Source organism: Protomyctophum bolini, assembly GCF_963924005.1.
Source record: "Protomyctophum bolini genome assembly, chromosome: 22".
NCBI classification, from domain to species: domain Eukaryota; kingdom Metazoa; phylum Chordata; class Actinopteri; order Myctophiformes; family Myctophidae; genus Protomyctophum; species Protomyctophum bolini.
This window is the reverse complement of record NC_137883.1, coordinates 5,761,064-5,786,939: the sequence shown is the minus strand read 5'-3', so window position 1 is coordinate 5,786,939 and position 25,876 is coordinate 5,761,064. Positions and strand designations below refer to the sequence as shown.

Genomic DNA, 25,876 nt, shown 5'->3' with positions numbered 1-25,876 from the left:
TGTGCTGCGACACCAGTAGAAAAAAAAACAGCTACCTCTGGAAAGCTACGGCTCGGCTGATGCAACTCAAGCATCTGGAGTCTGACTGTTACATAACCCACATGCACACATGACACACACACACACACACACACACACACACACACACACACACACACTCGGCACGCTTGCCAGAATTCTCAGCTGACTTTGTAGCACAAGTGGAGGCAGAGAAAAAAAAAACAGGGAGAGGCCTGGAAGCTTTCGGAATGAGGAGTTATACAGCCTGTGAGCCTGACACAGTGTGCACAGTTATACTGCAGCAGCAACAGTCTGGTGAGAACATGCCGTCTAATCACTTGCGTTATGGTCAAGCAGAAAACTTTGAAAACAACTCAAGGTTTCGTAAACCGACCTCACAGGACCAATACGTCAATGCATGTGATCGTCTATTCACAGCTGACATTGTAATTTGAAATCATGGGCTACAGGAGGAACAGAATGTGCATTATAGACTGTGTACGTCTGTTTATCACTCGCATGTGCGGCTGATCTGCTGATCTAGACTTTATCTCTCATTTTCATTCCTATCCGTATGAATAAAAGACACGCGTACAGCCTCATAGCTTTCAGCTTTGATCCTTGTCGTTCTGTTTCTGAAGAAGAGCATTTTGTTATGCACTTTGTGATGCTGAAAAGCAACCTTTTTATTAATAGGTTGCTTGAGGAAAGAATGACATTTGGGAAGAATCAAGCAAAAATTGGGATCAGCCGCGACCGCTCCCTCAGTTTTTTTTTTAATGAAGTCAACAGATTAAAGTTCATACCGAATCTCAGGAGTGGTGATCTCAGCAGCCAGGGAGTCAGAGCCCTCGGTACCACCAACCATTGGGAAAATACCTGGTCAAATAAGAGACAGTTGGCATTGGAAGGGAAACATAATGTGCAGGGCAGATAAGACAGATATTTCGATCGGAATGCTGACACGTGTTTTTCACCCCAGGGACAAACTAGTCTAATGTTTTCACTGATAATATACATTTCCACTGGCTGCGTCAGATATCAACAGGTGAGCCGACCCGGATGAATCACTCTGCTGGCATTTTGGTTATAATTAGAAACAACGGCCATCAGTCATATTCAGTCCACCAACAACAACAATCCAACACCGTTTTGTCTTTTCTTTCAATGCACTCGCGAGCACATCAGTTCTACGGTAATTCATTTAACTCTACTCAATGGCAAACCAGTTCATCGGATATATGTTAATTAAACAAGAGACAACAGGTGGAGAGAACAAGAGAACAAGCCTGAGGCTTTACCTAGACCGTTATTAAGTTGGTCGTTCCGACTGAGCCACAAAATAAAGCTACGTCCCTTGGACAATTCCCTGGCGTCGATTCAAAAAGCAGCTTGCTTGCATTTTAAGGCACGTATTGACCTAATGACATATCTTGTAATGATTTGGTGTGCGAGTAATTTAACCTCCAAATTCTGAGATGGAATCATTTATGAGCATCAACAGCACAATCTCAGTTCCATGACGGCACATTAGCCCCTTTTGGTGTTTTAAACATTATGTTATAATTTAGCTATTGGGAAAAATAGCAGATCTACAAGCTCATAGCAGCGCGCCACCGAGTGGCACGCTATACGAGCTTGTGTCTGCTATTTTTGAAAGATCTTAAAAAATGTGGCGCAAATCTTTGAATATATATATATATACTCTTTCAAAGTGAATGTTTTTAACTCGGGGTCTAAATGGGTCAATGTTATACCTGAGGTTAGACCTCCGAGTCCTTCCTGGGCCTGAACACAATGGAGCTCCTCGATGGTCTCCTTCAGAGAGTCTCTCTCGGTCCTCATACGCTACGAATACAGAGACACTACGATTAGGGTTCCAACAGTTAACTAATCATTATTAATCCATTATAAAAGACCATAAATGTTTTGGTTTTTTTTTCTCCCTGCCCACCTCGCACCGGGATGCATCATGTTATAAACTTGTATATATTCTTTAATTGTTCAACTTTTCAACTGAAGAGTGAGTTGCACATGAATCTACAAATTAATGAATGAGAGTAAAGTTTACATCTTTTTCTTTTTGCAGAGAGTCCACTTTCTCTTTGACACGTTTGTACTCAAACTCCATCTTGTCTGCCTTTTTAGACTCTTCCGACAGCTTGTTTTGAAGTTCAACAACCTGTGGAAGGGAGAAAGGACAGGTTGAGCAGGACTGGACACGTTAACATGAGTGTGTGAGTGAGCGTGTTGTGTGTGAGCGTGTGTGTGTGTGCGTGCGTGCGTGCTCATGATGTTTTCGACAGCCACCAAACAACCGCTTGGTGACAGTCGGTGTTTATGAGTAGACTACCTGTCGCTTGTAAGTCTCCAGCTGTCCCTTGGCGGCGTTAGCTTTACGTAGCTCCTCCTCCAGACTAACTGTGTTTTCCATGTACACATTGTTCTTTTCTTCCAGGAGCTTTACCTGGAACAAGATCGGACATTTAACCCATTTAGCCACGAGATCAGATTAAAAAAAAAAAAATCTTCTACATCCTGACAGTTTTCTGAAAAAGCTATGTTTCCATGTCAGTGTTTCTTCGATTTTTCTAAAACAGCAGACCTACAAGCTCGTAGCGCGCCACTCGGTGGCGCGCTATGAGCTTGTAGATCTGCTATTTTTCAATAGCTAAAGCATAACATAATGCTAACACCAAAAGGGGTTCCCGCCCAAAATGGGTTAAACCATTTAGACCCGAGACCAGATTCTACAAAATGTCTTCTAAATCATGACAGTATTCTGAAGGGAGAAAAAAAACTATGTTTCTATGTCAGTCGTTCTCAAAGTTTTTCATGTCAAGGACCCCAAAAGCTATATGAAATTGGCCACCATCTGAAAATATGTTGTTCCAGGGACACCCCCCCCCCCCCCCCCCCCAGAAGCAAAGATTTGAGTTAAAAACGTTCGCTCTGAAAGAATATATGAAAGGATTTGTGCAAAATGTTCACAACTTTTCAATAATAGCAGATCAAGTGAGCTATGAGCTTGTAGATCTGCTGTTTTTCAATAGCTAAAGTATAACATAATGCTTAAAACAAAGGGGTTCCCATCCTGAATGGGTAAAGGGTCGTTCAAACGGTCGTTCAAACCAAGAATAATAACTATAAAGAGATAACTTTAACAATGTCAGTATCCAACCATACTGATTAAACAATAACGTTCTATAAACATGATGAGACAGTGTTGAACAGAACAAACTGAAGCGTGAATTCAGATGGAATTTGATTGGCCGTCGCTTTTTCCATCATTCATCAAATCGTGCCCCGATGTCAGTCATTGTTGTTATAGTTGTAGTGTGTGGACTCAAAACTAATTTACTTGAGTTTTTGCGATTTTTTACCCCTTTTGGTGTTTTAAACATTATGTTATAATTTAGCTATTGAAAAATAGCAGATCTACAAGCTCATAGCGCGCCACCGAGTGGCGCACTACGAGCTTGTATAGGTCTGCTATTTTTGAAAAATCGTAAAAATGTGGCGCAAATCTTTGAATATATATTCTTTCAAAGTGAATGTTTTTAACTCTTGATATAGAGAAAGAGCACCAAACTTGAAATGCGATTGTGCAGCTGCTATACCAATTAAGCCTTGTTTGTGTTCATAGCACTGCTTCTTTTAGTGCATGTTGGCTGTAGCCAATATATTTTAATTACAATTACACGGATTCCAACATTCTGCTATGTGTGTTCTCTGACCTATCTGGAACATTTATTTTCTTCAACCGTTCTTTTTTTTGATGCTGTAAACAATTTCACTGCTGTCCTGAACATCCCAGCCTTTGTGAGCATTTGTGCGTTTAACCATTGCCATAGGAAATGACAAACTACAGTATCAGAAAGAATGCCAGTTTGCAGACAAAAAGAATGTCGTATGAATCTTTTACGAGCCAAGGTTGTTTTCAGCAATCCAGACGCTTGTCTATGCTTTCATGGTTGTCAAACAGCTGACTGGACGCTGACAAAGGTTTCCACAGGGTTCTCCTAGCAACAATACTGCTGAAACCCTCTGAACAAAGAGTGCTGCACGAGGGCAAAATTTGGCGAATATGTGGAATATATGTTTAGCCCATTCTGACCTGAGATCAGATTCTAAAAATATCTTCTACATCCTGACAGTTTGCTGAAAAAGCTATGTTTCTATGTCAGTCGTTCTTCGATTTTTCAAAAATAGCAGACCAACAAGCTATGAGCTTGTAGATCTGCTATTTTTCAATAGCTAAAGCATAACATAATGCCAACACCAAAAGGGGTTCCCGCCCAGAATGGGTTAGAATGTGTGGGCGATCAAATATCACCATATTTATGGCCCAAATACTTTGATATCCACAACCAGACGACAATATCATATTGTGAGGATAGTCTAAAAATGTATGTACGTTTCTTGATTTTCACAAATAGTCGATCTATAAGCTAACAACATATAGGCCTTAAGTGATTAAAGTAACAGTACCACGTTATCCAAATATTTCTCATATCACATTGTCGATATCATTTCAATATATTGCCCAGTGTTTTATTAAAGTTACTGTACCTGTCCAGTGTTACACATAACAAGGTAGGCACAAACAATCGGTGTGTGTATGTGTGTACCTGCTTCCGAAGAATTCCCAGGTCCTCTAATTTTTTCTTATAGTATTCCACCATGCCTTCCAGCTTTGACACTTTGTCTGATGAATGCCTGAATGAAGGGGACAACACACAGGTTTATAAACCCGTAGGGCTCTTCATCTGCCTTCCGAAACCAACAATTGTTCAAACTGGTCTGATCTGGTCTCTGTGTGACACTAATATTTGCATTGGAGATAACCAGAGTTTGTATATCTATAGGACTCGGCAATGTATCAAACCTTAGGACGTCCATCTCATCTTTGAGGGACTGTGCTTCTTCAGCCAACGATGTGAGCTCTTCATTCTGAGACCGGACCTCTACAAGCTCTTTGTCCAGTTCCTCGCAACGGATGCGGTAGTCATCCTTAGCTGCCTCCAGCCTGGAGGAAAACACCAAACGTCAGTTTTCAAACTAAAAAACAGGAACCATGTGTCAAGGAAATGTGGAATGCTTGTACATTTAAGGACATCATAAACCAAGCCATGAGAAGCTGTTTTCTGTGACCTGTGACATGTGTGGTCTGGAGGGGTCTTCTGATGTCATGTGTTAAGACCCACCTACCCCTGGGGGGGGGGGGGGGGGGGGAATAATGTATTTAAGCTGAAGCCTGACTGAGATGTGTCGAGTCAGTACGGTGTTCCATTGTAACGCTTCACTACTGTCTCCGTATTCGAATACATTTTATTCCAATACTCTGAAACTCTGAATTGTGTCCGTCTCATTATTGTTGTTTTCAACTATGTTATAAGTGCTCACAGACAGATTTCTTTAACACATGACAACTATATCTATATCTAGGCATTCTAGGGCATACATGCACGATTATTAAAGCATACAAATTGCAATGAGGGTGTGAATCATTGACGTGTTACAGGAATGTGAACGGTGCTTCTAGCTTTCCATGGCCTCAGATATCACGTTAGTGGGACAAACTTGTATAGTTATGTTATTGCGGGGGGGGGGGGGGGGGGGGGGTTGCTCGGGGGGTGGGGGGGCAGATAGACACATTGCCCGGGCCGGGGAAATCGAACCCGAGACCTTCCACTTCCCAGGCGGGCTCTCAACCCTTTCAGTGTGTAGCTATAGGTGAATACGGGGAGATATTGTCATTCTCTGGATAGATTGGTTTATTCGTGAAATGATAATTCACATTAAAAGGACAACTTTAGTTGTAAGTAAAAGATGAGTGTTAATCTTTTTTCATCTGCTGCTTTCTTTCGTTTCAGGGATTTTAGCTGTTTTTGACAAGGGGGGCGGGGGCATTCGAGCATGGGGCTAAATATGTATTTTTATTACACCATTTTATGGTGATTTCTTTTTTTTTTATGGTTTACTATAGTCCTAATAAACGGCAGGAAATTACATCTGGCCACAGAAGATCACAGGATCTATTGAATGTGAAGGTAGCCTACTGGGGGAAGGCTTATACTTTTTGTCGTATTCAATAGATCCCGTGATCTTTTGTGGCCAGATGTAATTTCTTGGGGTCTAGTAGGACTATAGTAAATAATACAAAAATAAATCGCCATTACATTTTTTTTGTAAAAAAAATACATATTTAGCCCCTTGCTCGAATTCAGCAGATCTACAAGCTCATAGCGCGCCACCGAGTGTCGCGCTACGAGCTTGTAGGTCCGCTATTTTTGAAAAAAAATCGAAGAACGACTGACATTTTTAGAATCTGTTCTCAGGTCAGAATGGGTTAATCAGACCAGTGTGTGTCCAGTGGAAACCTCGTATGAATCTGATCTCAGGTCAGAATGGGTTATGGGTTATGAATCGTCACTCATCAATACCAAATCATTCATTCCAGTCCACCTTTCCACACACCCCCCCCCCCCCTCACCTGAAAGTCTCTTCCTGTAGCTGCTCAAGTTGTGTCTGAAGCTGGAGGTGTCTGCGTCCAGCCGGGCTATTGACATCTTCTATCGAGTCAGACTGGTTGAGTCTTTCCATGAGGATCTGGTTCTCGCATAGCAAACTGCCCTTTTCCTCCTGAAGCGCTGCCACCTATAGACGAGCGGAAGGTCAAACGGTATAGCCAAGACAAGAAAGGAAAGGAAGAAAGAACGGGCGGGCGGGGGAATAAAGGATGGGGGGGCAGAGAGGAGAAGAGGAATGGAATGATGGGGTGTGCAGCAGGTTGTGAAAAGCGTTCGGGAGAGAAGGAAATAAAGCCAAAAATGGAGAAGAGAGGGAAGAAGAGGGGGCAGAAAGGGAGAGAAAGTGTGGCATGGAGACATGGTTGTAGGACAGAGTACAGGAGGACACGCCGAAGGAGGGAGGAGGGATGTGATTGAACAAAGGGGAGACATGGAAGAAGAAAAATGTGTATTAGGAGGTGACTTTAATCTTCCATGTAGTTTAAAAAAAAAAAAAAAAAAAAAACCTTTTAACTCCAATTAGTTCACAATCAATCGCAGTGTAATCCAAGTGCGTATAACCAAACAAAGACACATCATCACACTTCCAACAAAGCAAACCAACAAACTCTTGACATAGCCGACAGGGCTACATGCGGTTTGACGTGGCCTTTTTTAACACGATGGGCAGAATGTCAAACTTTCACACAAAAGCAAAGCATGAGCAGCTTCTTCTTGTTTTTGATAAACAGTGATATGTTAAATGTACAATAACCCAAACCATGAGAAGTTTGAGTTTAGCACGTGTTAAAAATGTATGATTACCAACTCCTTTCAATAGTATTTATTATTTCCTCCCAATTGTTGAACAACATCTCTGGAGATTTGCACAATCATTATTATCTTGGTGACTGGCGCACAAGAGATGACCAAAAAAAAAACCATGTAAACACTGTAGCAATGAATGATCAATAAGATGTGCAGAATACAGCAATTTGCCAAACGGTTTCTTAGTCCTGAATAAAAAGATGAACCTCCTTTTAATATATCCCTTTAAAACAGTCTGGAATGTATAGCTGATGTATAATGTACAATGTATAATCTTTATGAAAGCTACTAGGTTTATCTGAAGTCATCTTCTCAGAAGGAGAATGTGCAAAACAATAATAGATAGGATTGGTAATGTGTTTAAAAGGCCTCGCATCTGGGTATTTAAAAACAAAATAAGCATGGGATCTCTACGGGTCCAACGGGCAGTCAAAGAGATTCTATATAAAGAGGCGACACTCTCAAATATTTGGAATCACCACTAGATGGCGCATCGGTAGCGCTTTGACGTCATCACACCAAGATGGCGGCGGGAGAGGATAATCTTAGAAGTGGAATAGAATGACTTCAAAGACTCTTTTTGGAAGCGTTCGGAAAGAGCGCACTTTGCAATGCAAACTAATACGAGAGTGAGCTCCCGGTGAGCATTTGCGAACGCACCCATGTTTTTTAGAGCAACCGGAAGTTGCGTCATCACACCAATATGGCGGAGGCACTGGGCGCTGGTTGTTACTATGGGGTTTAATGAGAGTGTCGCCTCTTTATATAGAATCTCTTTGGGGCAGTGAAGCCTTGAGCATTCAAGAATAAAGAGTCGTGTTTCTCAGCTGCTGACAGTTTAGTTCCCTACCAAAAGCCTTTTAGAGAATGTTTGAAAATAATATTTGAAATACTTTGTACATGTGTGCTTGATTCTTCTCCTGGTCCATTGACAAACCGCAACGCCATTCACAAGATGGCAGAAAGGTCCTCAAGTTTTTTTTTTTTTTTTTCCCAAAATCCCGGGAAATATATAAATAACTCTCCTTCTGTCCTGTCTGTCTGCAGCAAATATGCAGCTTTTCTGGTGGCTACTTCCTGAGTCCAAAAGCCAAGCTCCTCCCCTTCCTGTCATACTGCTGCCAATGGGAAGCCATTGTGAAACACACCAGGGTTAACAAGGCAGGACGTTATTAGTTAAAGCAGTGGTTCTCGCGCCACTAAACAGTCGCTTTTATTTCTCCGGCGCGATTTGAAATGGAATACTCTTAAAAAGGCCTGGAAAGGCCTCAGCCACCCCACCTTGCTCTTTTTCCAATGCATTGAGGCTGAAGGGGGAGGGGAGCTTTGATTAGCGGTAAGCAAGCCAACCTTTATAGTTTTATCATTAAATAGAGCCGCTAATTAACACGTTAAAGGCGCCGTTGGCGGTGCGGGATCTCATTAAAAAGGCGCTAACCCATTTTGACCTGAGATCATGTCAAGGTGGGAGGAGCTGGGTCCCCAGCTCAAATGGCCTGGAAAGGTTGAGAACCTCCGAGACGTCACGCCACACACACACACACACACACACACACACACACACACACACACACACACACACACACACACACAGTACTGCTGGTGCTGGGGGGGGGGGGTGGCTGTCCACACACCATGTGCATGTGTATGTGGTGACGACAAGCGTGCACACGCACGCACACACACACACAGTTTGGGAGAGGGGGGAGTCTGGAGTCCAGAAAAGGGATGCTGTTGCAAGCAAAAAGTGCAAAAGATCCAGGGGCTCAATAAAACACGCCACACACGACAGATGGAAAGGAAACAAAGAAAAAGAAGAAAAAAAAAAAAGATTTACCCTTTCTTCTAGTTCATTAAACTCTAACCTCAGTCTATCTCGTTCGTCTTGGACGTGGAGGGCCTTCAAAGCAAGGCACACACACAGTATTGAAAGAATCAGTCAGAGCATTAGAGAGATTAGAGCCCCGACCGATGCCATATAGGTTTGGCTCGGGAATCTGGACATTTTGGGCCATTTTCACCTAAACGGGGGCATCGGCTTGGAAATGCTTGACATTTGGGCACGCATGGGCTGAATTATAGCAGACACCGATAAGAGTCAAATAGTGGCAGAAGTTAACAGCCAAACGGATACATCGGTCGGGCTCCGTCAGAGAGAGAACTGACTTCGTAGATCAAACCAATTACCAATAATTAGTTAAGAGCGAACTGTATGCGACAATGCTAGAGTTTTCTGCATTAGGAAAGCTTTTTTGGGGTTTTTTCAACTTAAGGTGAACCAACCGCAAAAAAAAAAAATCGCAGTTATTTCTTTGCTTCCGAGCTTCCGGAAACACCTCTCGTCAACCAGCGTTCCTACCCGACCGCAGGTTCAAAATAACGTATCGTTTCACTAAGGAAAGATTAAGATTAAGATTAAATCTAGATTAAGGTTTCGAAACGAGTCACGGTTTCAAATTTTACATTAACAACATCTAACAAACAACAAATAAACAGACCTACGGGATCATCTCGTCTGTAACACACCAGTACCAACCTGCATATCTAGCTCACGGCATCTCTGAGAGATCTCGTCCTTTGTGGACAGAGCCTCACTGAGCTCCTCCGCGGTCTTCTTTAGCTGAGAACACAAGGTTCAAGGTTAGCTTTATTGTCCCTTTGCAGGAAATTGGTTTGCACTGCAGGAATCAACGCATGAACACAAGGCGGGTTAACATTATTATGTACTAACTACCTACTATTGCATGCAGAATGGGTGACCAAGCTCTGTTTCCCCAACGGTAAAACATATTTACACTAAAAAAATATTTTTTTTTTTCCTTTCATAAATAGGGAATCTTTTACTCAACCGGAACTGCTCCCGCCGCAAGTTGATGATGTCATATGTCCGGAAGAACGGTCTACTTCCGCATTTAAATGCGGAAGTAGACCATTCATTTAAATGCGGAAGTAGACCATTCATTTAAATGCGGAAGTAGACCATTCATTTAAATGCGGAAGTAGACCATTCATTTAAATGCGGAAGTAGACCATTCATTTAAATGCGGAGGTAGACCATTCATTTAAATGCGGAAGTGCAAACGAGCGCTCAATGTTACAACCCCAGGCAGCTACATTGGGTTTCCTCGTCGTAAATTCAGGGGGCCCGCCTGCAGTACCAGCTCTCACCACTACGTCTCGCAGCTTCAACACTGGACCAGCCTGGCTGGGGGCTTGGGCTAGCTAGACCATTATTATGACATCATCAACTTGTGACAGGAGCCGTTCCTTTTGAGTGAAAGATTGTTTATTTATGGTGTTTTTATTTTTATTTTAGTTGTAGAGAGGGCAGGTATAATGTTTTAAGGCATATTTGTCTCATTAGCCAGGGATCCCTTTAAATTAAGGTGGTTGCACACGGCGTGCGTTTCTTTGCTGTGATTTGCGGATCCGAAAGTAGTAGGCCATCACTAGATATCAGCCTGTCACCAACACCCTTAAGAGTATATATGAATAGAGAAGACACCCGAGTTCTCCTTCCATCCACTTGCATTATAAGTTGCTCAAAAGCACATGAGGCGATTTCACTCCTCCTTCCTGGTAGGAACAGAGTGCATTCTGGGACGGATTGCAATGGTGAGTGGCCCCAAACACATGAGCGCGCTTCCGTTGAACGCGCACGAGCGTCGTCTGTCGTGAACGTGTACACTGTACAATGATAGTCAACGGACCAGCGCGTTCATGTGTTTGGGGCCCAGGCTGCAATACCTTCATTCGGCCACTATGTCCATTTCGACCTCAGGGTTTCCTCTGGGTGCCTTCTCTATTCATATATACTCTAAGGCTAAGCCAACACCCCACTAGACAGCTGCGGAAAATGTATCAAATCAACGCCGGTCCGGGAAAAAAACACACCCGTATGCAAACACCTTTAGGGTCATATTTCAGCTGTTTAGCTGTGATCAGCCTAACCCTAACACAAGTGTCAGTAATATACGGACAATGGGGAAACTAGAGATGGACATTTGGCATTATAGTTCTATATTGTAAGAAAATGCACATTTTATGAATTTTATATACATATACCTGTCTGTCCAGATCCACATATGATTCATTTGTTCCTGTGACTGGAGTTTCTTTACTCATCAGCTAGGGGGGGAAAAAAACACAGAAAATAGTTTCTAAAATGTTTCTTTGCCAGAGTGCACTCAATATTGAATATGGAGGGTGTTATAACCAGTTTTCTCATCATCCAAAGCAATAGGTTGATAGAATAGAAAAACTACGGTAATCTAACAACATGAGGGGCGACAGTGGCTAAGGCGATAGAACCCCCTAACTACCCCTGATGGAACGCCAACATTTGGACAATTTTGGACACCAAAATCTGGTGTCCAAAATGCGGAAGTGCTCAATGTTAAACCCCAGCTGCACGGGGTTTCCTCGTGATAAATGCAGGGGCCCGCCTGCAGGCCCAGCTCTGACCGGTAGGGCGGAGTGCTTCAACGTTGGACTAGTTGGACTGCATTTTTTAGCTCGAAAAGCCAAGTCGTTATGGGGTTTTACAGACTGCAAGAAGTTACGCAACCTAATTTTGTCTATAACTCGAGAAATACTTAAAACCACATGAGCCCTAGCATCCCTGTGGGTGAACATTCAGCAAGAATTTCAGTGAAGCTATTGTGTAGAGGGAAAACAGGAGGGGGCCTAGTTTAAACCCCGGTCACGTTAATTGGTGGAGTCACTCATTGTTATTATTAATTATGCTTTTTTTAATTATTAGAACACTCTAGTCCTCCTGTCCTATATCCGAAACCGGAGATGTTGAAAAGTTCTGGGATTTAAGATATCATATATATATATATAAATAATGGAACACTATGCACCCCCATGTAAAAGTAGCCCTAAAAAGTATATGCAAATACAAGTCAGATCTGCAACTATTGGCATGCCTCTTGGATGGCTGTCATGACGACATGTTGCACCGATTCCTCCATCATCATTATGGTCTGGATGTACTCTGGAGCAACAAAAACAAAAAAAGAGACAAATGACCAGTGAATAAATAAGGCAGTGTTGTGTTACAGGCCAGTATTTAGTTACAAACAGAACAACAACAGAATCAGACCAATTGATAGATTTTTTTTTGTAATTATTGTGCCCTCCCTAATCTGTGCACATTATGTTGGATCAGAACTTCTGATCCAACATATTATGTGCACGGATTAGGGAGGGCACAATAATCGAATCGAAGAGATCTTAATTTATGGTGAAATTGTCCTCTGTCATACTCTAGGGCAGTGTTTCCCCAAACTTTTTCATGTCAAGGTATACCCCCAAGTTGACACCAATTGTCCCACGGACGCCCAATTGAAAAGATATGCCATGAGAGAAGAACTTTACGGCAACAACGTTTCCCACCCCTGCCCTACACTACCACATACAGACACACACCTTGTTTCTGTTCGCAGTTGACGGCACAGCCGAGTATGAGTTGTAGCATCCTGCCGAGCTCTGCTGCGTCCGAGTGTTCCCCAATAAGATTAACGTCTGGCAGTGTGAAGTCATTTATCTGCTGGCCTAGGACCTACACAAAGTAAGCGGGACAATGCATGTCGTTATTGATATGGTGCATCGCAGCTTGCACAATGAGTATATGTTGCAGCAACTTTACCATACAAATGTACCATTTGGTTATATAAGACATGTTTCTTTTCACAAAGTCTTGCGGTGTGTTTTTGAATACGGGAGGAATTGAGTATGGTAAGAAGAAAAGAATATAACCTAATAAGGACATTCATTTAGCTATTTAGATGGTCATAAAAGCTTCAAACACAATGCTTTTCCATTATAAAGTATGGTTTAGTTTATGTGGGGATGGTTGATGGTGGGGTGACGCAAGAGTACGACACAAGAGCATAAAGGACTGTGATTAAAGTAAATTTTGTCCAAGTCAATAATGGATGCAAACCAAGGTTTTTGTTAAAGGTTCAAAGCAAATACTATAGAGCGTCGCAGTCCCGCCCCCTTTCATGACGACGCCAGGCCCAGGAAATGATTCCCACTGCATTTTTCCCATAGACATTTCAAAAAGTATTTATTTAAAGACGGTTACACGGCAGACAAAGCCAACTCTAGTCATGACAAATCATGACAATAAACACAATATTTTGGACCAAACAAATAATTACAAAGAAGAAAAACAACAAAAAAAGTGTTGTAACCTGCCGTTTTCTTTTTCTTTCTAATTCTTTGTTCGGCCCAATTTTTTTGGGCCAACTCGAGTTGGCTTTGTACGAGGCTTAAAAGGTCTTTAAATAAATACTTCTTGAAAAGTCTATGGGGAAAATGAACGGGATATCATTGCCTGGGCCCTGGTAGGGGGCGGGACTGCGACGCTCTAGACTAGGCCGCTGCAAAGCCCTTGACTTGCAACAGAGTCGTGAAAATGTAACATTAATAAGATAAGTACATAATAAGTACAGGAATAAAAACACCAGCAACTTGACAACAACGCTGTCATGTGCAAGCTGATACCTACTAAAATGTCTAAATGAATAGAACAGTTAATTCTTACCTCTTGGTTATAGTCTAAAATACCTTTCAAAACTTTCTTTAGATTGCTGATCTGAAATTAGGAGAGAGATGGGTTATTCAGGACAATGTATTATTACCAACCAAGGGGGGCAGTCAGACAGATATTTTGTGAAGCCACTAAGGAAATGAAAGTTCATATAATGGCCTGTTGTGGCGCTGTCATTGGACCCAGAAAAACCCATAGCCCCATAGAAGTCCATGTATTTGGGCCCAACTTCACCTAGACTGTATTACCTTAATAAACATGGTCATGAATACTTTCTTCTTCCAGTCACTAGTTTAAAGTCTCATTTCTAATGTCATAATATTCTTTTTGGAAAATTATGGTCCCATTAATTTAAAAAATGACCATAACGTCGCGTATGTTCTGAGGGGCGTGGCTACCGTTACAGTCTATGATAGGGATTCCCCTCCCACTCGAGTCAAAATAAAAACCAACGGAGAAGAAGGGGGGAAGTCCCGCCTCGTTGTCTGGGCCAGCCAATGGCCAGCTGGACCAAAACGGATCTAGAAAGATGGCGACTTCCGTTGCTGACAGTTGCTGTCAGGACTGACAGGCTTCATTTTACGTTCATGTTAGACCCGGGGAACGCTTTGTCCATATTTTTTACAGTCTATGTTACCAACACCACCCATTTCTAAACACAATAAATAATCAATTTCAACTGTTTCAAGCGACTAGCTAGAGACAGAGAACATGTCGGCTTTAAGTACCGATTGTGATAGCAGTGGTGGAAAGTAACTAAGTACATTTACTTCAGTACTGTACTTAAGTAAAATGTTGAGGTATTTCCACTACTTTTACTTCTACTCCACTACATCTCGGAGCCACAATTTGTACTTTTACTTCACTACAATTATTTGAAAACTTTAGTTACTATAGTTACTTTGGCGATTAAAATTGTGATTATAAAACATACAGTAACCACTATCAACCCTATACATTTCGGCCATTTGAAAATAGCCGACCTACAAGCTCTCAATGCGTCGCAATGCATTGTAGATCGGCTATTTTCCAATAGATTTCCTACACATTTTGAACTTGTGAAATGGGACGTTCTGCAATGCGAGTACTTTTTACTTTCAGTACTTTAAGCACATTTTGATGCCGATACTTTTGTACTTTTACTCAAGTGCATTTTCAATTCCGTACTTTTACTTGTGGCGGAGTTGCACTATTGGTACTTTTAATCAAGTAAAACAATTGAGTATTTTTTCCACCACTGCTAGACAGCCATTGTCCATCTATGTGATTCTCACCTTTAACCTCCAGTTGTCTCCAACCTCAGGCTTCACCCTGCTGATCCAACTGTCGTTAAAATATACTGCATCTCTGGAGAATACAATTGAGTTACAGAAGGTCAATCAAACTTTCAAATGTCACACAACTAGAAAGAAGAATATTAAAGGGATTGTGACATTAAAAAAAAGGTTTTGGAATTGTTCTTATTTTTTGTAGGTTTTCTAATCTCAATTGCACCCAAAAAACATGAACTTTTAACATTCAGTAGATTTTCTGTGATTTTCTGGCTCAAACAGGCCTCTGATTTGCCGGCAGTTTGTGATGTAAGATCCTGCAAATCCCATATATGTCAATGGGATTTGCCAGCAGATGTCACTGTTTTCACTGTTTTGCCTGTTTTCATTGTAGCTCAAAAAGCTTTCAAACCCCAAAGAAAACTTCAGACCACAGAAAATCCACTGAATGTTCAAAGTTCAGGTTTTTTTGGGTGTAATTGAGGTCATAAAACCTAAAAGAAAAAAGAAAAATAAAAATAAATGAAAATGAATGTCATAAAACCTTTAACAAAACAAAAAAAACACTGTATGAATAGAAGAATAGTAGTCACATGTGCTCTGTCTTTCCCAAGAACACTCTGGATGAAAAAGGTACGGTCAGACTTGTTATGGTTAGAGCGACGCGATTACATACCAAAGTCAATGCAAAGACGAGAAGTTGCGCGAGCGCCCTGGCGCAGCACAAACGGAACGAACCGAGGCGAATATTTTAATTCAAGTACTCTGAAGTTCTGAACATTTCTCATACTAAAGTACTGAGGAAATTGTTTTATTTTAGAGGTAGAAATTAAAGCTACATTGGATTACGTTGTGGTGGTAAAATATTCCCTTATGATTGATAACAGCTTTGAAGGTGATTCCCCCTAAGCTCCACTGAAACAAACGGCATTAATATCATAATGTTTTTCCATGTACGTTTTTTTCTTTAATCAATTAGATCATTAGAAAATAGTGCACTTTTCCCACAAAATATCAGTCCAGCTGCTGTACCAAGATATCGTTATCGAACTACTATCAGTCGGGCTCTATAGAGAGTCGCAGCCCCGCCCCCTTTCATGACGACGCTAAAGAACCAGAAGTGAATTCCTCGTTCATTTTCCTCATAGACTTTTTAAAAAGTATTCATTTAAAGACGATTACGCCACGGACAAAAGCCAACCACGAGTTGTGACACATCATGACAATAAACACAATGTTTTTCGCTGATCAAATGCTTTGTAAGAAGAAAAACAAAACAAAAAAGTGTTGTGTCCTGCCATGCATTTCTTCTTACCAATTATTTGAAAACATTGTGTTTACTGTCATTTGTCGCCACAACTCGAGTTGGCTTTGTCCGTCTTTATGTAAATACATTTTGAAAAGTCTACGAGCAAAATGAACGGGGAATTCACGTCTGGTCCTCGGGAGGGGGGCGGGGCACTGCGAAGGTCCATTCGACTGCATATAGACAGATGGGAGAAGTGGAGCTGGCCAAGTGCATTTTACATCAAAGCCCGCAATTACAGCTACATGGGAATTACAGTGAATGAAACAGGAAGGGACAGCAGGGAGTAAAGTTACAGCTGCCCTGAAAAGACCGGATTGACAACAATGAGTACAAAGGGAATTATTTTGCAGATGATTATCAGTAGACGGTATTGACAACTTGAACAGTTGAGTTACATTACTCAACAGATAAATGTACTTTTACCTTATTTTATACTTTTACCTCATTTTAGACTGGTCACACATTGCCAGAATATTAATAGGGTAAGCGTAAAAAAAAAACATTAATCAGGGATGCAAATTGGTTTGGTCAAGTTGGGTGGTACCAATTTGTGGAAATACTATAAGTATTGCCACTTCGACTATTAGCGTTATTGATAAATACTAGAGCATGCCCAAATATGGAGTCTATATGCAGACGTCAGAATGATGTCAGAACAGGGCCAGCTCCATATATGGACACTGGGCAGGGGCCCTGTCCAGACCCGGGCAGAGGCGTTTTTGGGGCGTTTCTGAACAACCGTGGGTCTGGCCGACTCGACCCCGGGCACTGCACCCTCTGTGGTGGTGTGGAGTGCGTGTGTCGAATTTGAAGTTGGTGGGGTGAACGGTTCTCGAGTTACGTACGTATAGACAGAGACTATTTATAGATAGATAGATTTTATCTCACTAGTCTACTGTACTAGTTTCTCTGGCCCTCACTAATAAAAAGCATCTTGTAACATCGCAGTCAGTGTAAGCCAACCTCTTAATTTGCACATAAACATGCGAATGCTGTTAACTGTTAGTTTCCAGACACATTGGACAAAACAAATAAAAACAACATACATTTTCTGTAGAGTTTGGGCCATGACGACACCAGTGGTAAGGTCTTCTACTATTTTGCAGGGAGCCTCCACTCCAAATGTCTGGACCTAAACAACAAAACAAATACACGAGTTAGTTGTGGGTGCAGAATAAAGCAGTAGAAACATGGGAGTGGAAAAAAAAGAACAAGAAGATTGTAACATATGTCACAGCCACGACCAAGACTGCACTGGCAGTGATTTGTTTGGGAGATACACAACAAAGACGCGAGAAAGATAAACCACACGAGTCATGTTTTTACAAAAGCATAGTTTGGTTTTTAACTTTGCTTTATCTTGGAGTCTGCCACAACACCACAGAATTACCAGGAGGCAGGAAGTATTATAGCAGATCAACACATAAATGGTGAGGTGCATGTCAGTGTTTAGAACTTTTTTATCATAAAACTATTATGTATTTAAAAAAAAAAAGCCAAGTCCTAAATAAAAAAAAACATTGCTCATGTGCGGCATGCGTAGGTCTCAAGGTGCTTGTAACAATGCCCGTTTAACTGTGCTGTGTGGATCTAAACTGGATGGATTGTGTGTGCATTCTGTGATCCCTCCATTGTGGAATATCAATGGGCTGTTGCCTTTGTACTTTATACACTAAATGTTTGCTCAAGAAGAACTTCACACAGGATTGCATTGAGGCCATTTTTAGACCGTTTTCTTGGCCTGGATTCTCTAACAAAAGGAGTTGCATCCTTATTTTGCTAAAAACTCTTCTCTTCTCTCACTCAAGCTATTCTCATCTCAGTGCAACCATTTCACTGCACAGGGTGTTCTTCTCCGTCTGCCCTCTTTCCCTTGCAACCTCCCTCTCTCTCTCTCTCTATCTCTCTCTCTCCACGTCAGTCCCTAGACTAGACTATTCTGAAAGACTCTCGCAAAGACAGACAGAAGGGAATTATTTTCCGTTGAAACACCAGCATGCCAGAGTAGGAGGAAGCTGAAGGGAGAAGGAATGTTGGGATGTGATGGGAAGACGGTGGTGCCTGCTCATGTGTTTTCCTCAATTGAAATTAATTTAATTTATAACTAGAACAAAAAAAACATCGCATGGATGCACCTGGGACATATCCTCATCAGTGATGTATCCCAAGGTCATCTGGGTTTCGGGTCTCTCGAAGGCTCCGCTTCGAACAATTGGCCCTCCTAAAGGCCTCACCGAGGGTTTGTTGGGCTTCCTCCTCACGGAGGACACAGGCTGGGTCGCTAGCCCATACTGCTCACCAGGGTTATTATAATTATTTATTTGCCTTTTTGATTTATTGAATAATTTCAGATTCTGTTATTAATTAACAAGCAAAGCTAATGGAATGTATGGATCTAAATGATGTGTTGCAGCCCCCTAAATGAACGGTCTGCTATTGGAGATCACAGGTGATGTTCTGTAGAACAGAATAATAGTAGAATAAACTATGGGCTTTTTGGTTCATCAGGTGTTAAAGATTAGAGCTAATTTGTTCTTTTCCCAGATTGTGTGAAGTGAGGGTGAGCAAAATCCAGTTGAGAACAGAAGATGGGTAATGGCAAGGTTTCCGTTTTCGCTGGTATACCAGCCGTCTACCGACCATAATCCTAATTTGGTGAATATGATTAGACAAACGAAACGGAAACCTCCCCCTTCAGCAGTCTAGCTAGTGGGGTTGATATGTCTGATTATGAATACTTTAAATGTATAGTTTAAAAGCATCATCAATAAACTTCTGCCCAAATAGTCAACGCTGTGCTATCACGCTCATTTCAAATCAGCAAATCTTTTAGGCCTTCAGTCTGTGAAAGCAATAGGATACACCCGCACACTGTGTATCTGCTCGGTACATGGGTATTTTCTTATTTAATGAAGCAACGTGTCGTTCCGTTCTTCAGGCCTTCAGTCTGTCAAACCACCAGCAAGAGTTCTTCTGTGTTTTAGCAGGCCGGTCTGGTCATTACTGTCAGACCAAAACAACACTATGTTATGCAACACCATTTCAATGAGAGGAAGAGAGAGAGAGCGAGAGAATATCCCCAGTTAGATGCATTATACACAAACACATTACACAGGGACCTTTGTTGGACTGTGTCCAATAGGAAACATTGGAATGGAAGTTGGAGAGAATAGATAAATTGACATACAAATTGACATAGAGTAGTATAAAGATAAATTGAAAAAGGGAGGAGGGTCAGAAAATGATATTTATAAGAGAACATATATGTATATAGAGTAAATACACCGGATTTAGCAGAGGTGCTAATTTCCATCCGTAGTCCCCTGACATGAGGACAGCATACAAATGAGTACATTTCAAAAGAGAAAATAAGAAAATTAGTAAAATAAGCAAAACTATTACTATAGGGTAGGCCTAGCGCGCGTGTGTGTGTCAGTCACTGTACTGTACATGTCATGACTCATGAGTCATGACTCTGTAAGACTTTGTCTCCATTCCACACATGGTTTGCTCCATTTCCTTTAGCAGAAAGGAAGTGGGAGGAATCGAATCGATGTAGACAAAATAACCCCATTACACAGACACACTAGTGCACACCACACTGACAGACATATCGATGCAACATAGTTATACAAGTACACAGGCCAGGATCTGGGCCAAGACAGGTGTTTACACTGTTTTCCCCAAGTACAACTTGCACAATAGCGTCCCTCTTCTTGGACAAACATTTGGTGAAAATAGCAGATCTACAAGCTCACATGATCAGCGATTTATGCCAAAGATAGTTGCTGTAGAGTGGAAAGATTAGGGGGGGGTCTAGTAGGTTCCTGGGGGACTCTGATCAACTATAAGTATATACTGTTTAAGTGGTAAACAATAATGTTTACTGTATGTTTTATGATAGGTGCTTGTCATGTTGCCTGCAACACCAGTCAGTTCAACCATGTAATAGTTGTTGTTAACCAGAAATTCAACTGATAATTATATTGCCTTTGCCTTTACACCTTTTTTTCAATTCACAAACTGTTCTCTGAGAAAGAACAGGTTCGAGATTCTGTGTTGCAGGAGAACATGAAACAGGACCAATGAGAACAATGAGTATGGTAGAGTAGAGATGCCTGAATAATGTCTTTGACTGAAACTTTGCTTAACCCATTTTCATTATGTTATACTTTAGCTATTGAAAAATAGCAGATCTACAAGCTCATAGCGAGCTTGTAGGTCTGCTATTTTTGAAGAATTGTGAAAATGTTTCTCAAATCTTTGAATATATATATGCTTTCAGAGTTTCAGTTTTATAACTCAAATATTTTCTTCTGGAGGGTCCCTGGAACAACATATTTTCAGATGGGGGGGGGGGGGGCGCGGAGGCATATTAAACATATAATGTTTGGGGTCCTTGACATGAAGTCATGAAATATTGAGAACCACGGATATAGAAACATGAGGTTTTTCAGAAAAATACATTTTAAAAAGACATTTTCTTTTTAAATGTAGGCCTAAATGGGTTAAATAAAAGTGTTCAAATTGCAAATGCAGATGGTGTGGCGTGGGTCATGCATTTTTTTGAATACGTTGATCCCTGCCTCCTCCTACACACCCGACTCTGAGCCGATCAGGTGTGCATAAGACTTTGTTTCCGACAATGAGTAGTAAAATTACAATGGCTTCAGAGCTTTGGAATACACCAAACGTTTGCAAAAAAAAAAAGGCTACAATTCAGCCCTAGCCGAGGGCAACCTGCCATCCTTGCATAATTGCAAGCGGCGACTAATGGGAATTTAAAGCAACTAAAAAGGAAGGAAGTTTAGAAGCCCACTTCCCAACTTCTGGCCTGGCTGTCGTTTTACTGGCCGATGCGAACAAATCTGCAAACGAAATGACCTCTAGTGTGTTTAGATTTCAATTTCTAGTCACACCTGCTCATGGCCCCCCCAAGTCACCGGGACTTCCCCATTCCAGAGATTAAAATAGGGTGCATTTTGCATCCCAAAACGCAGTTTATAGTCAAGGGATGCATTACTGTACTGTTTTTTTTATTCTAGTTTATTTTGCTAGCTTTAGTCATTCCTTCTTCAGGTTTTCTACATGAATATAACCACATTATAACCATATGAATTGAAATGGGAGTTAAATGCTGCAATTTGTAAAACATGGCAAAAATATGACTCCTAACGTCATTGAAGTGCAGGGACTCAGTCCATGGGACTCATCTAAAAGACCATCCCAGGACTCATTACATTGAAAACCTATTTACATCAATGGTGCCGACACACGATACAGTAGTTCTGGGTTTGGCAGAAGGGTATAGGGTACAAACAAACTTCCAGGCTTTGCCTATAAGTTAAGATGTTTCTCTTAACCCATTCTGACCGGGCACCCATTTTGGTGTTAGCATCCCATTTTGGTGTTATGCTTTAGCTATTGAAAAATAGCAGATCTACAAGCTCATAGCGCGCCACCGAGTGGCGCGCTACGAGCTTGTAGGTCTGCTATTTTTGAAGAATCGAAGAACGACTGACATTTTTAGAATCTGATCTCAGGTCAGAATGGGTTAATCAGACCAGTGTGTGTCCAGTGGAAACCTCGTATGAATCTGATCTCAGGTCAGAATGGGTTAAGTCATGCCCCTGGCCCCGTGTCATCGTAATCATCTCCCATGAGTCAGCTTATTATGATTACCGCCGGTACTAAAGGCTATATGGGCATATCGTTTGGATTAGCCGCGGTTCTGGACAACTGGATATGTAGATGCTAGGTTCCTGTTAACCCATTCTGACCTGAGATCAGATTCATACGAGGTTTCCACTGGACACACACTGGTCTGATTAACCCATTCTGACCTGAGATCAGATTCTAAAAATGTCAGTCGCTCTTCGATTTTTCTAAAATAGCAGACCTACAAGCTCATAGCGCGCCACTCGGTGGCGCGCTATGAGCTTGTAGATCTGCTATTTTTAAATAGCTAAAGCATAACATGATGCTAACACCAAAATGGGTGCCCGGTCAGAATGGGTTAACGGCATGTCTTTCAAAAAACAAGAGAAAATATTTGAGAAATTATAATTAAATATATAAACATCCGTTTATAAATTCTCACACAGCATAACCCACCTGTCATGCATCTAGTCGTGTGCTCAGACCTACTTCAAAAACACATTTTCACTCAAACTTTACAAAACTGATTCTTCATTAACCGTGGCGTAGGAGGCATGTGAGGAAAATAAGAAGAAGAAGGAATTCAAGGCATCATGGAGTGAGTATAATCTCTCACGACTTGCAGCACCACTGCCCTAAACATGCAATGATGTTGTTGTTAGTAGGAACTATAGGAATAAACACAGATTGAGAAGCACCCAGGAGGAAGTTGACTAGTATGAATGAAAGGAATTAGCTAGCCAAACCGAGAAGGAGGTGGTGGTACCCCCAGAGGAAAAAAACAACAACAACCCGAATGCCATGGGTTCCCTGGTTGTGCGGTGAGTAAATGATAAGAAAGTCATTTTTACGGAATCCGCTTCTCAAGATCATCGTGCTAGATCTGTGACACATCATGGCACCAGTGTTGCCAGATGGTGTAAAAAAGTGGCCATGTCTACGGAAACAAGCCCAATTAAAAGAAGCGACTAGAGACCATGTGAACTGAACACACACACAGCAATTTGGAACTAGTCAAACTACACGCTCACAACATGCGTTGTGAGCTTGTACAGCTTCCTGTATATCTCCCTGGCAAAATTATTTTTACTTTAGAAACCCCAAAAAGCGCCCAACAAACCAATATTGTTTGTGTGTGCATATATATATATAGTTTTATTACAATGTAATTAAACAAAGTCTGTGACTGTCTGACAACGTGATTGACTTTCTTTTAGTATTCCTTAGTTTGTCGTCGTCACCCCTTTTTTTTTAAACACTCATAGATTTACGACTGCTTGCTGACTGGGCACAGTAGTGTGGCGACTTAAATTTAGCTCGCACGTGCAGTTACACAACCTTTGGCTGCTTGTGTGACCATGGCATGGCCCGTGAATGAAATGGCAGAGTGACACAGCGAGAGAGAGAGAGAGAGTTGAAGAAAGAGAAATGAATAATGAATTAATTATGTCTGATTAATCTTATATAAATCAGCACAGCACTGAGTTCATCATTTTTGTAATCACAAGATTAGTTTAAGAACAACTTTGCTTTTATTAAATAAACCTTTATTCACCTTTAAAATGCTAAACTGAAAACAGTTTACGCAAAAAACAGCCGTTAACTACTTAGTGCAAGTATAGCTCCCACCGCAGACCGCAGTGCATGTGACTAAAGGTTAAGCACAGTTCATGTTTCCGACTCTTCATTCACTCACGTGAATAACAGAAGGCCAAGCAAAATACAAACCCAACTGTCACACCTCAAAAACTAAACAATGGGGCCCTAAATGTACTGTATTTGGCCATGTCTGGTGCTCCGGCCATGATCAAGAAAGGTTTGGACCGAGTGGAAATGCTGACTATAGTGTCTAAAGCAAGTGTCCCAGGGGTCAGATCTGCCCCTCAAATGAGTTCAGTTCAGCCTATGGAAATGATTTTAAATATTCACACCCAGTTACTACTACCTCCAGTTATCTGTGTATAGAGCGTCGCAGGCCCGCCCCCTTTCAGAACGACGAGTGGCCCAGGAAATGATTCTCCATTCATTTTCTCCACAGGCTTTTCAAAAAGTATTCATATAAAGACGGTTACGCCGTGGACAACGCCAACTCGGATCGTGACAAGTCATGACAACAAACACAATGTTTTGTGCCGATCAAATAATTTGAAAGAAGAAAATAAAGGCAGGATAAAACACTATTTGTTTTGTTTTTCTTCTTGGCTTTGTCCGCGGCGTAACCGTCTTTATATAAATACTTTTTGAAAAGCCTGTGGAGAAAATGAATGGAGAATCCTTTCCTGGGCCACTCGTCGTTCTGAAAGGGGGACTGTGACACTCTATAGCAGTTGCTTTCTCCCTGTAATGCTGGCAACGTGACTGTTGTGTTGTGTTACCATTGGAAATTGTTGAAAACAGCAGGTTAACCACCTGCTACCGCAAGGGCCCCATTCGACACAGGGGTGTCAAATAATGGCCCGATAGATATCAGCTCGGCAGACATATTGGTCTGGCCCTACATTACATATCACATAATAATGCCATATACACTTTCTAGCCACAGTGCAGAACCCGGTGACAGCGGAGAAGGCAGGCTGTGTGGTTTGAAACTGATTAGCAAAAATTTGTATCATGTGGGCTTTCTTTTGGGTTGTTTTTTTTTTGCTCTTCAAAGTCAAACCTGATAAAAGCTGATTCCAATCTGGGTATATGCCACTATCTGTAAAGAGATGCACCGAATACTCTGGTCTGGACACAGAAAATATTCGGCCGAAAATGGCTAAAGGTGCATTTAATGCAAATGCATGCAGTGCAAATCTATTCATAATGCATTCAGTGCAAAAGAAATCACTGAATAGTCAAAACACGGAGTTACTACGTAACCTAAACTTTAAGTCTAAAAGCACGCCGCACCGAGCACACATTCCTGGCTGGCAAAAAAACGTATCAACCATGTTGTAGGTTCAGGTTGATATACCGTATATGTGGCTGGTTCACCATGTCACAGTCTTCTGCGGCTTGGAAATATTTCCAAATATCACAGATATTGTTACAATGTTTCAGCAGTCAGTCTGGAATGAATGCATTCAAAAGGGCTGAATGAATAATAGTGAAGTTTAATAGTCAAGTTTTGCCATAATCATGAATTTTTCCATAATCAGGTAGCTTTAAGGTACGGCCATGACAGCAATGGTACAAAAACAGTTTAAAATATATATATATATATATATATATATAATATTAATCAGATTTGGCTATTCGGCCAACCGTTTCCTATATTCTGTATTTGGTTTCGGCCAAGAATGGACCTTTCGGTGCATCCCTAAAGCAACTAAATAGTAGGTATTCTGTCTCTTCAGTGTCTCCACCACAATGAGTCATTCAAAACAGGTATGTGAGGATTGAGGAAAGTTAGTTAGTCAGCATTAATTCTCAGAAACTAATATCCGTCTGAGTTTTCTCATTCAAGTTAGTGCAAGAGAGAAGAAAAGGGTCACTTAGGCCGAGGAGTCGAGGCCTAGGATGGATGATGGGATACAAAAATGTCTTCTACATCCCGACAGTTCTCTGAAAAAGCTGTTTCTATGTCAGTGGTTCTTCGATTTTTCAAAAATAGCAGAACTACAAGCTCGTAGCTTGTAGATCTGCTATTTTTCAACAGCTAAAGCATAGCATAATGCTAAGACCAAAAGGGGTTCCCTCCCAAAATGGGTTAAGTAATCAATATGTTCATATGCAACAAATCAGAAAGTCTAAG

General features: G+C 41.3%; 1 protein-coding gene across 4 annotated transcripts in view; it reads right to left on the bottom strand.

Moving 5' to 3' along the window:
• hook3 (hook microtubule-tethering protein 3) overlaps positions 1-25,876 on the bottom strand; it is a 41,960-nt gene that overhangs the window by 14,313 nt on the left and 1,771 nt on the right. For 2 of the 4 annotated variants that reach the window (XM_080756520.1, XM_080756519.1), the window contains exons 2-16: positions 17,529-17,614; positions 15,177-15,249; positions 13,897-13,947; positions 12,774-12,906; positions 12,272-12,339; positions 11,406-11,468; positions 9,877-9,960; positions 9,178-9,240; positions 6,497-6,660; positions 4,889-5,029; positions 4,632-4,719; positions 2,354-2,467; positions 2,072-2,182; positions 1,758-1,848; positions 807-879 (exon numbers count right to left, since the gene is read on the bottom strand). In XM_080756520.1, the coding sequence (XP_080612646.1) occupies positions 807-879; positions 1,758-1,848; positions 2,072-2,182; positions 2,354-2,467; positions 4,632-4,719; positions 4,889-5,029; positions 6,497-6,660; positions 9,178-9,240; positions 9,877-9,960; positions 11,406-11,468; positions 12,272-12,339; positions 12,774-12,906; positions 13,897-13,947; positions 15,177-15,249; positions 17,529-17,614 (1,403 nt within the window). The remainder of the gene's footprint in view (positions 1-806; positions 880-1,757; positions 1,849-2,071; positions 2,183-2,353; positions 2,468-4,631; positions 4,720-4,888; positions 5,030-6,496; positions 6,661-9,177; positions 9,241-9,876; positions 9,961-11,405; positions 11,469-12,271; positions 12,340-12,773; positions 12,907-13,896; positions 13,948-15,176; positions 15,250-17,528; positions 17,615-25,876) is intronic. The other 2 variants (XM_080756522.1, XM_080756521.1) reach the window with 1 other exon arrangement.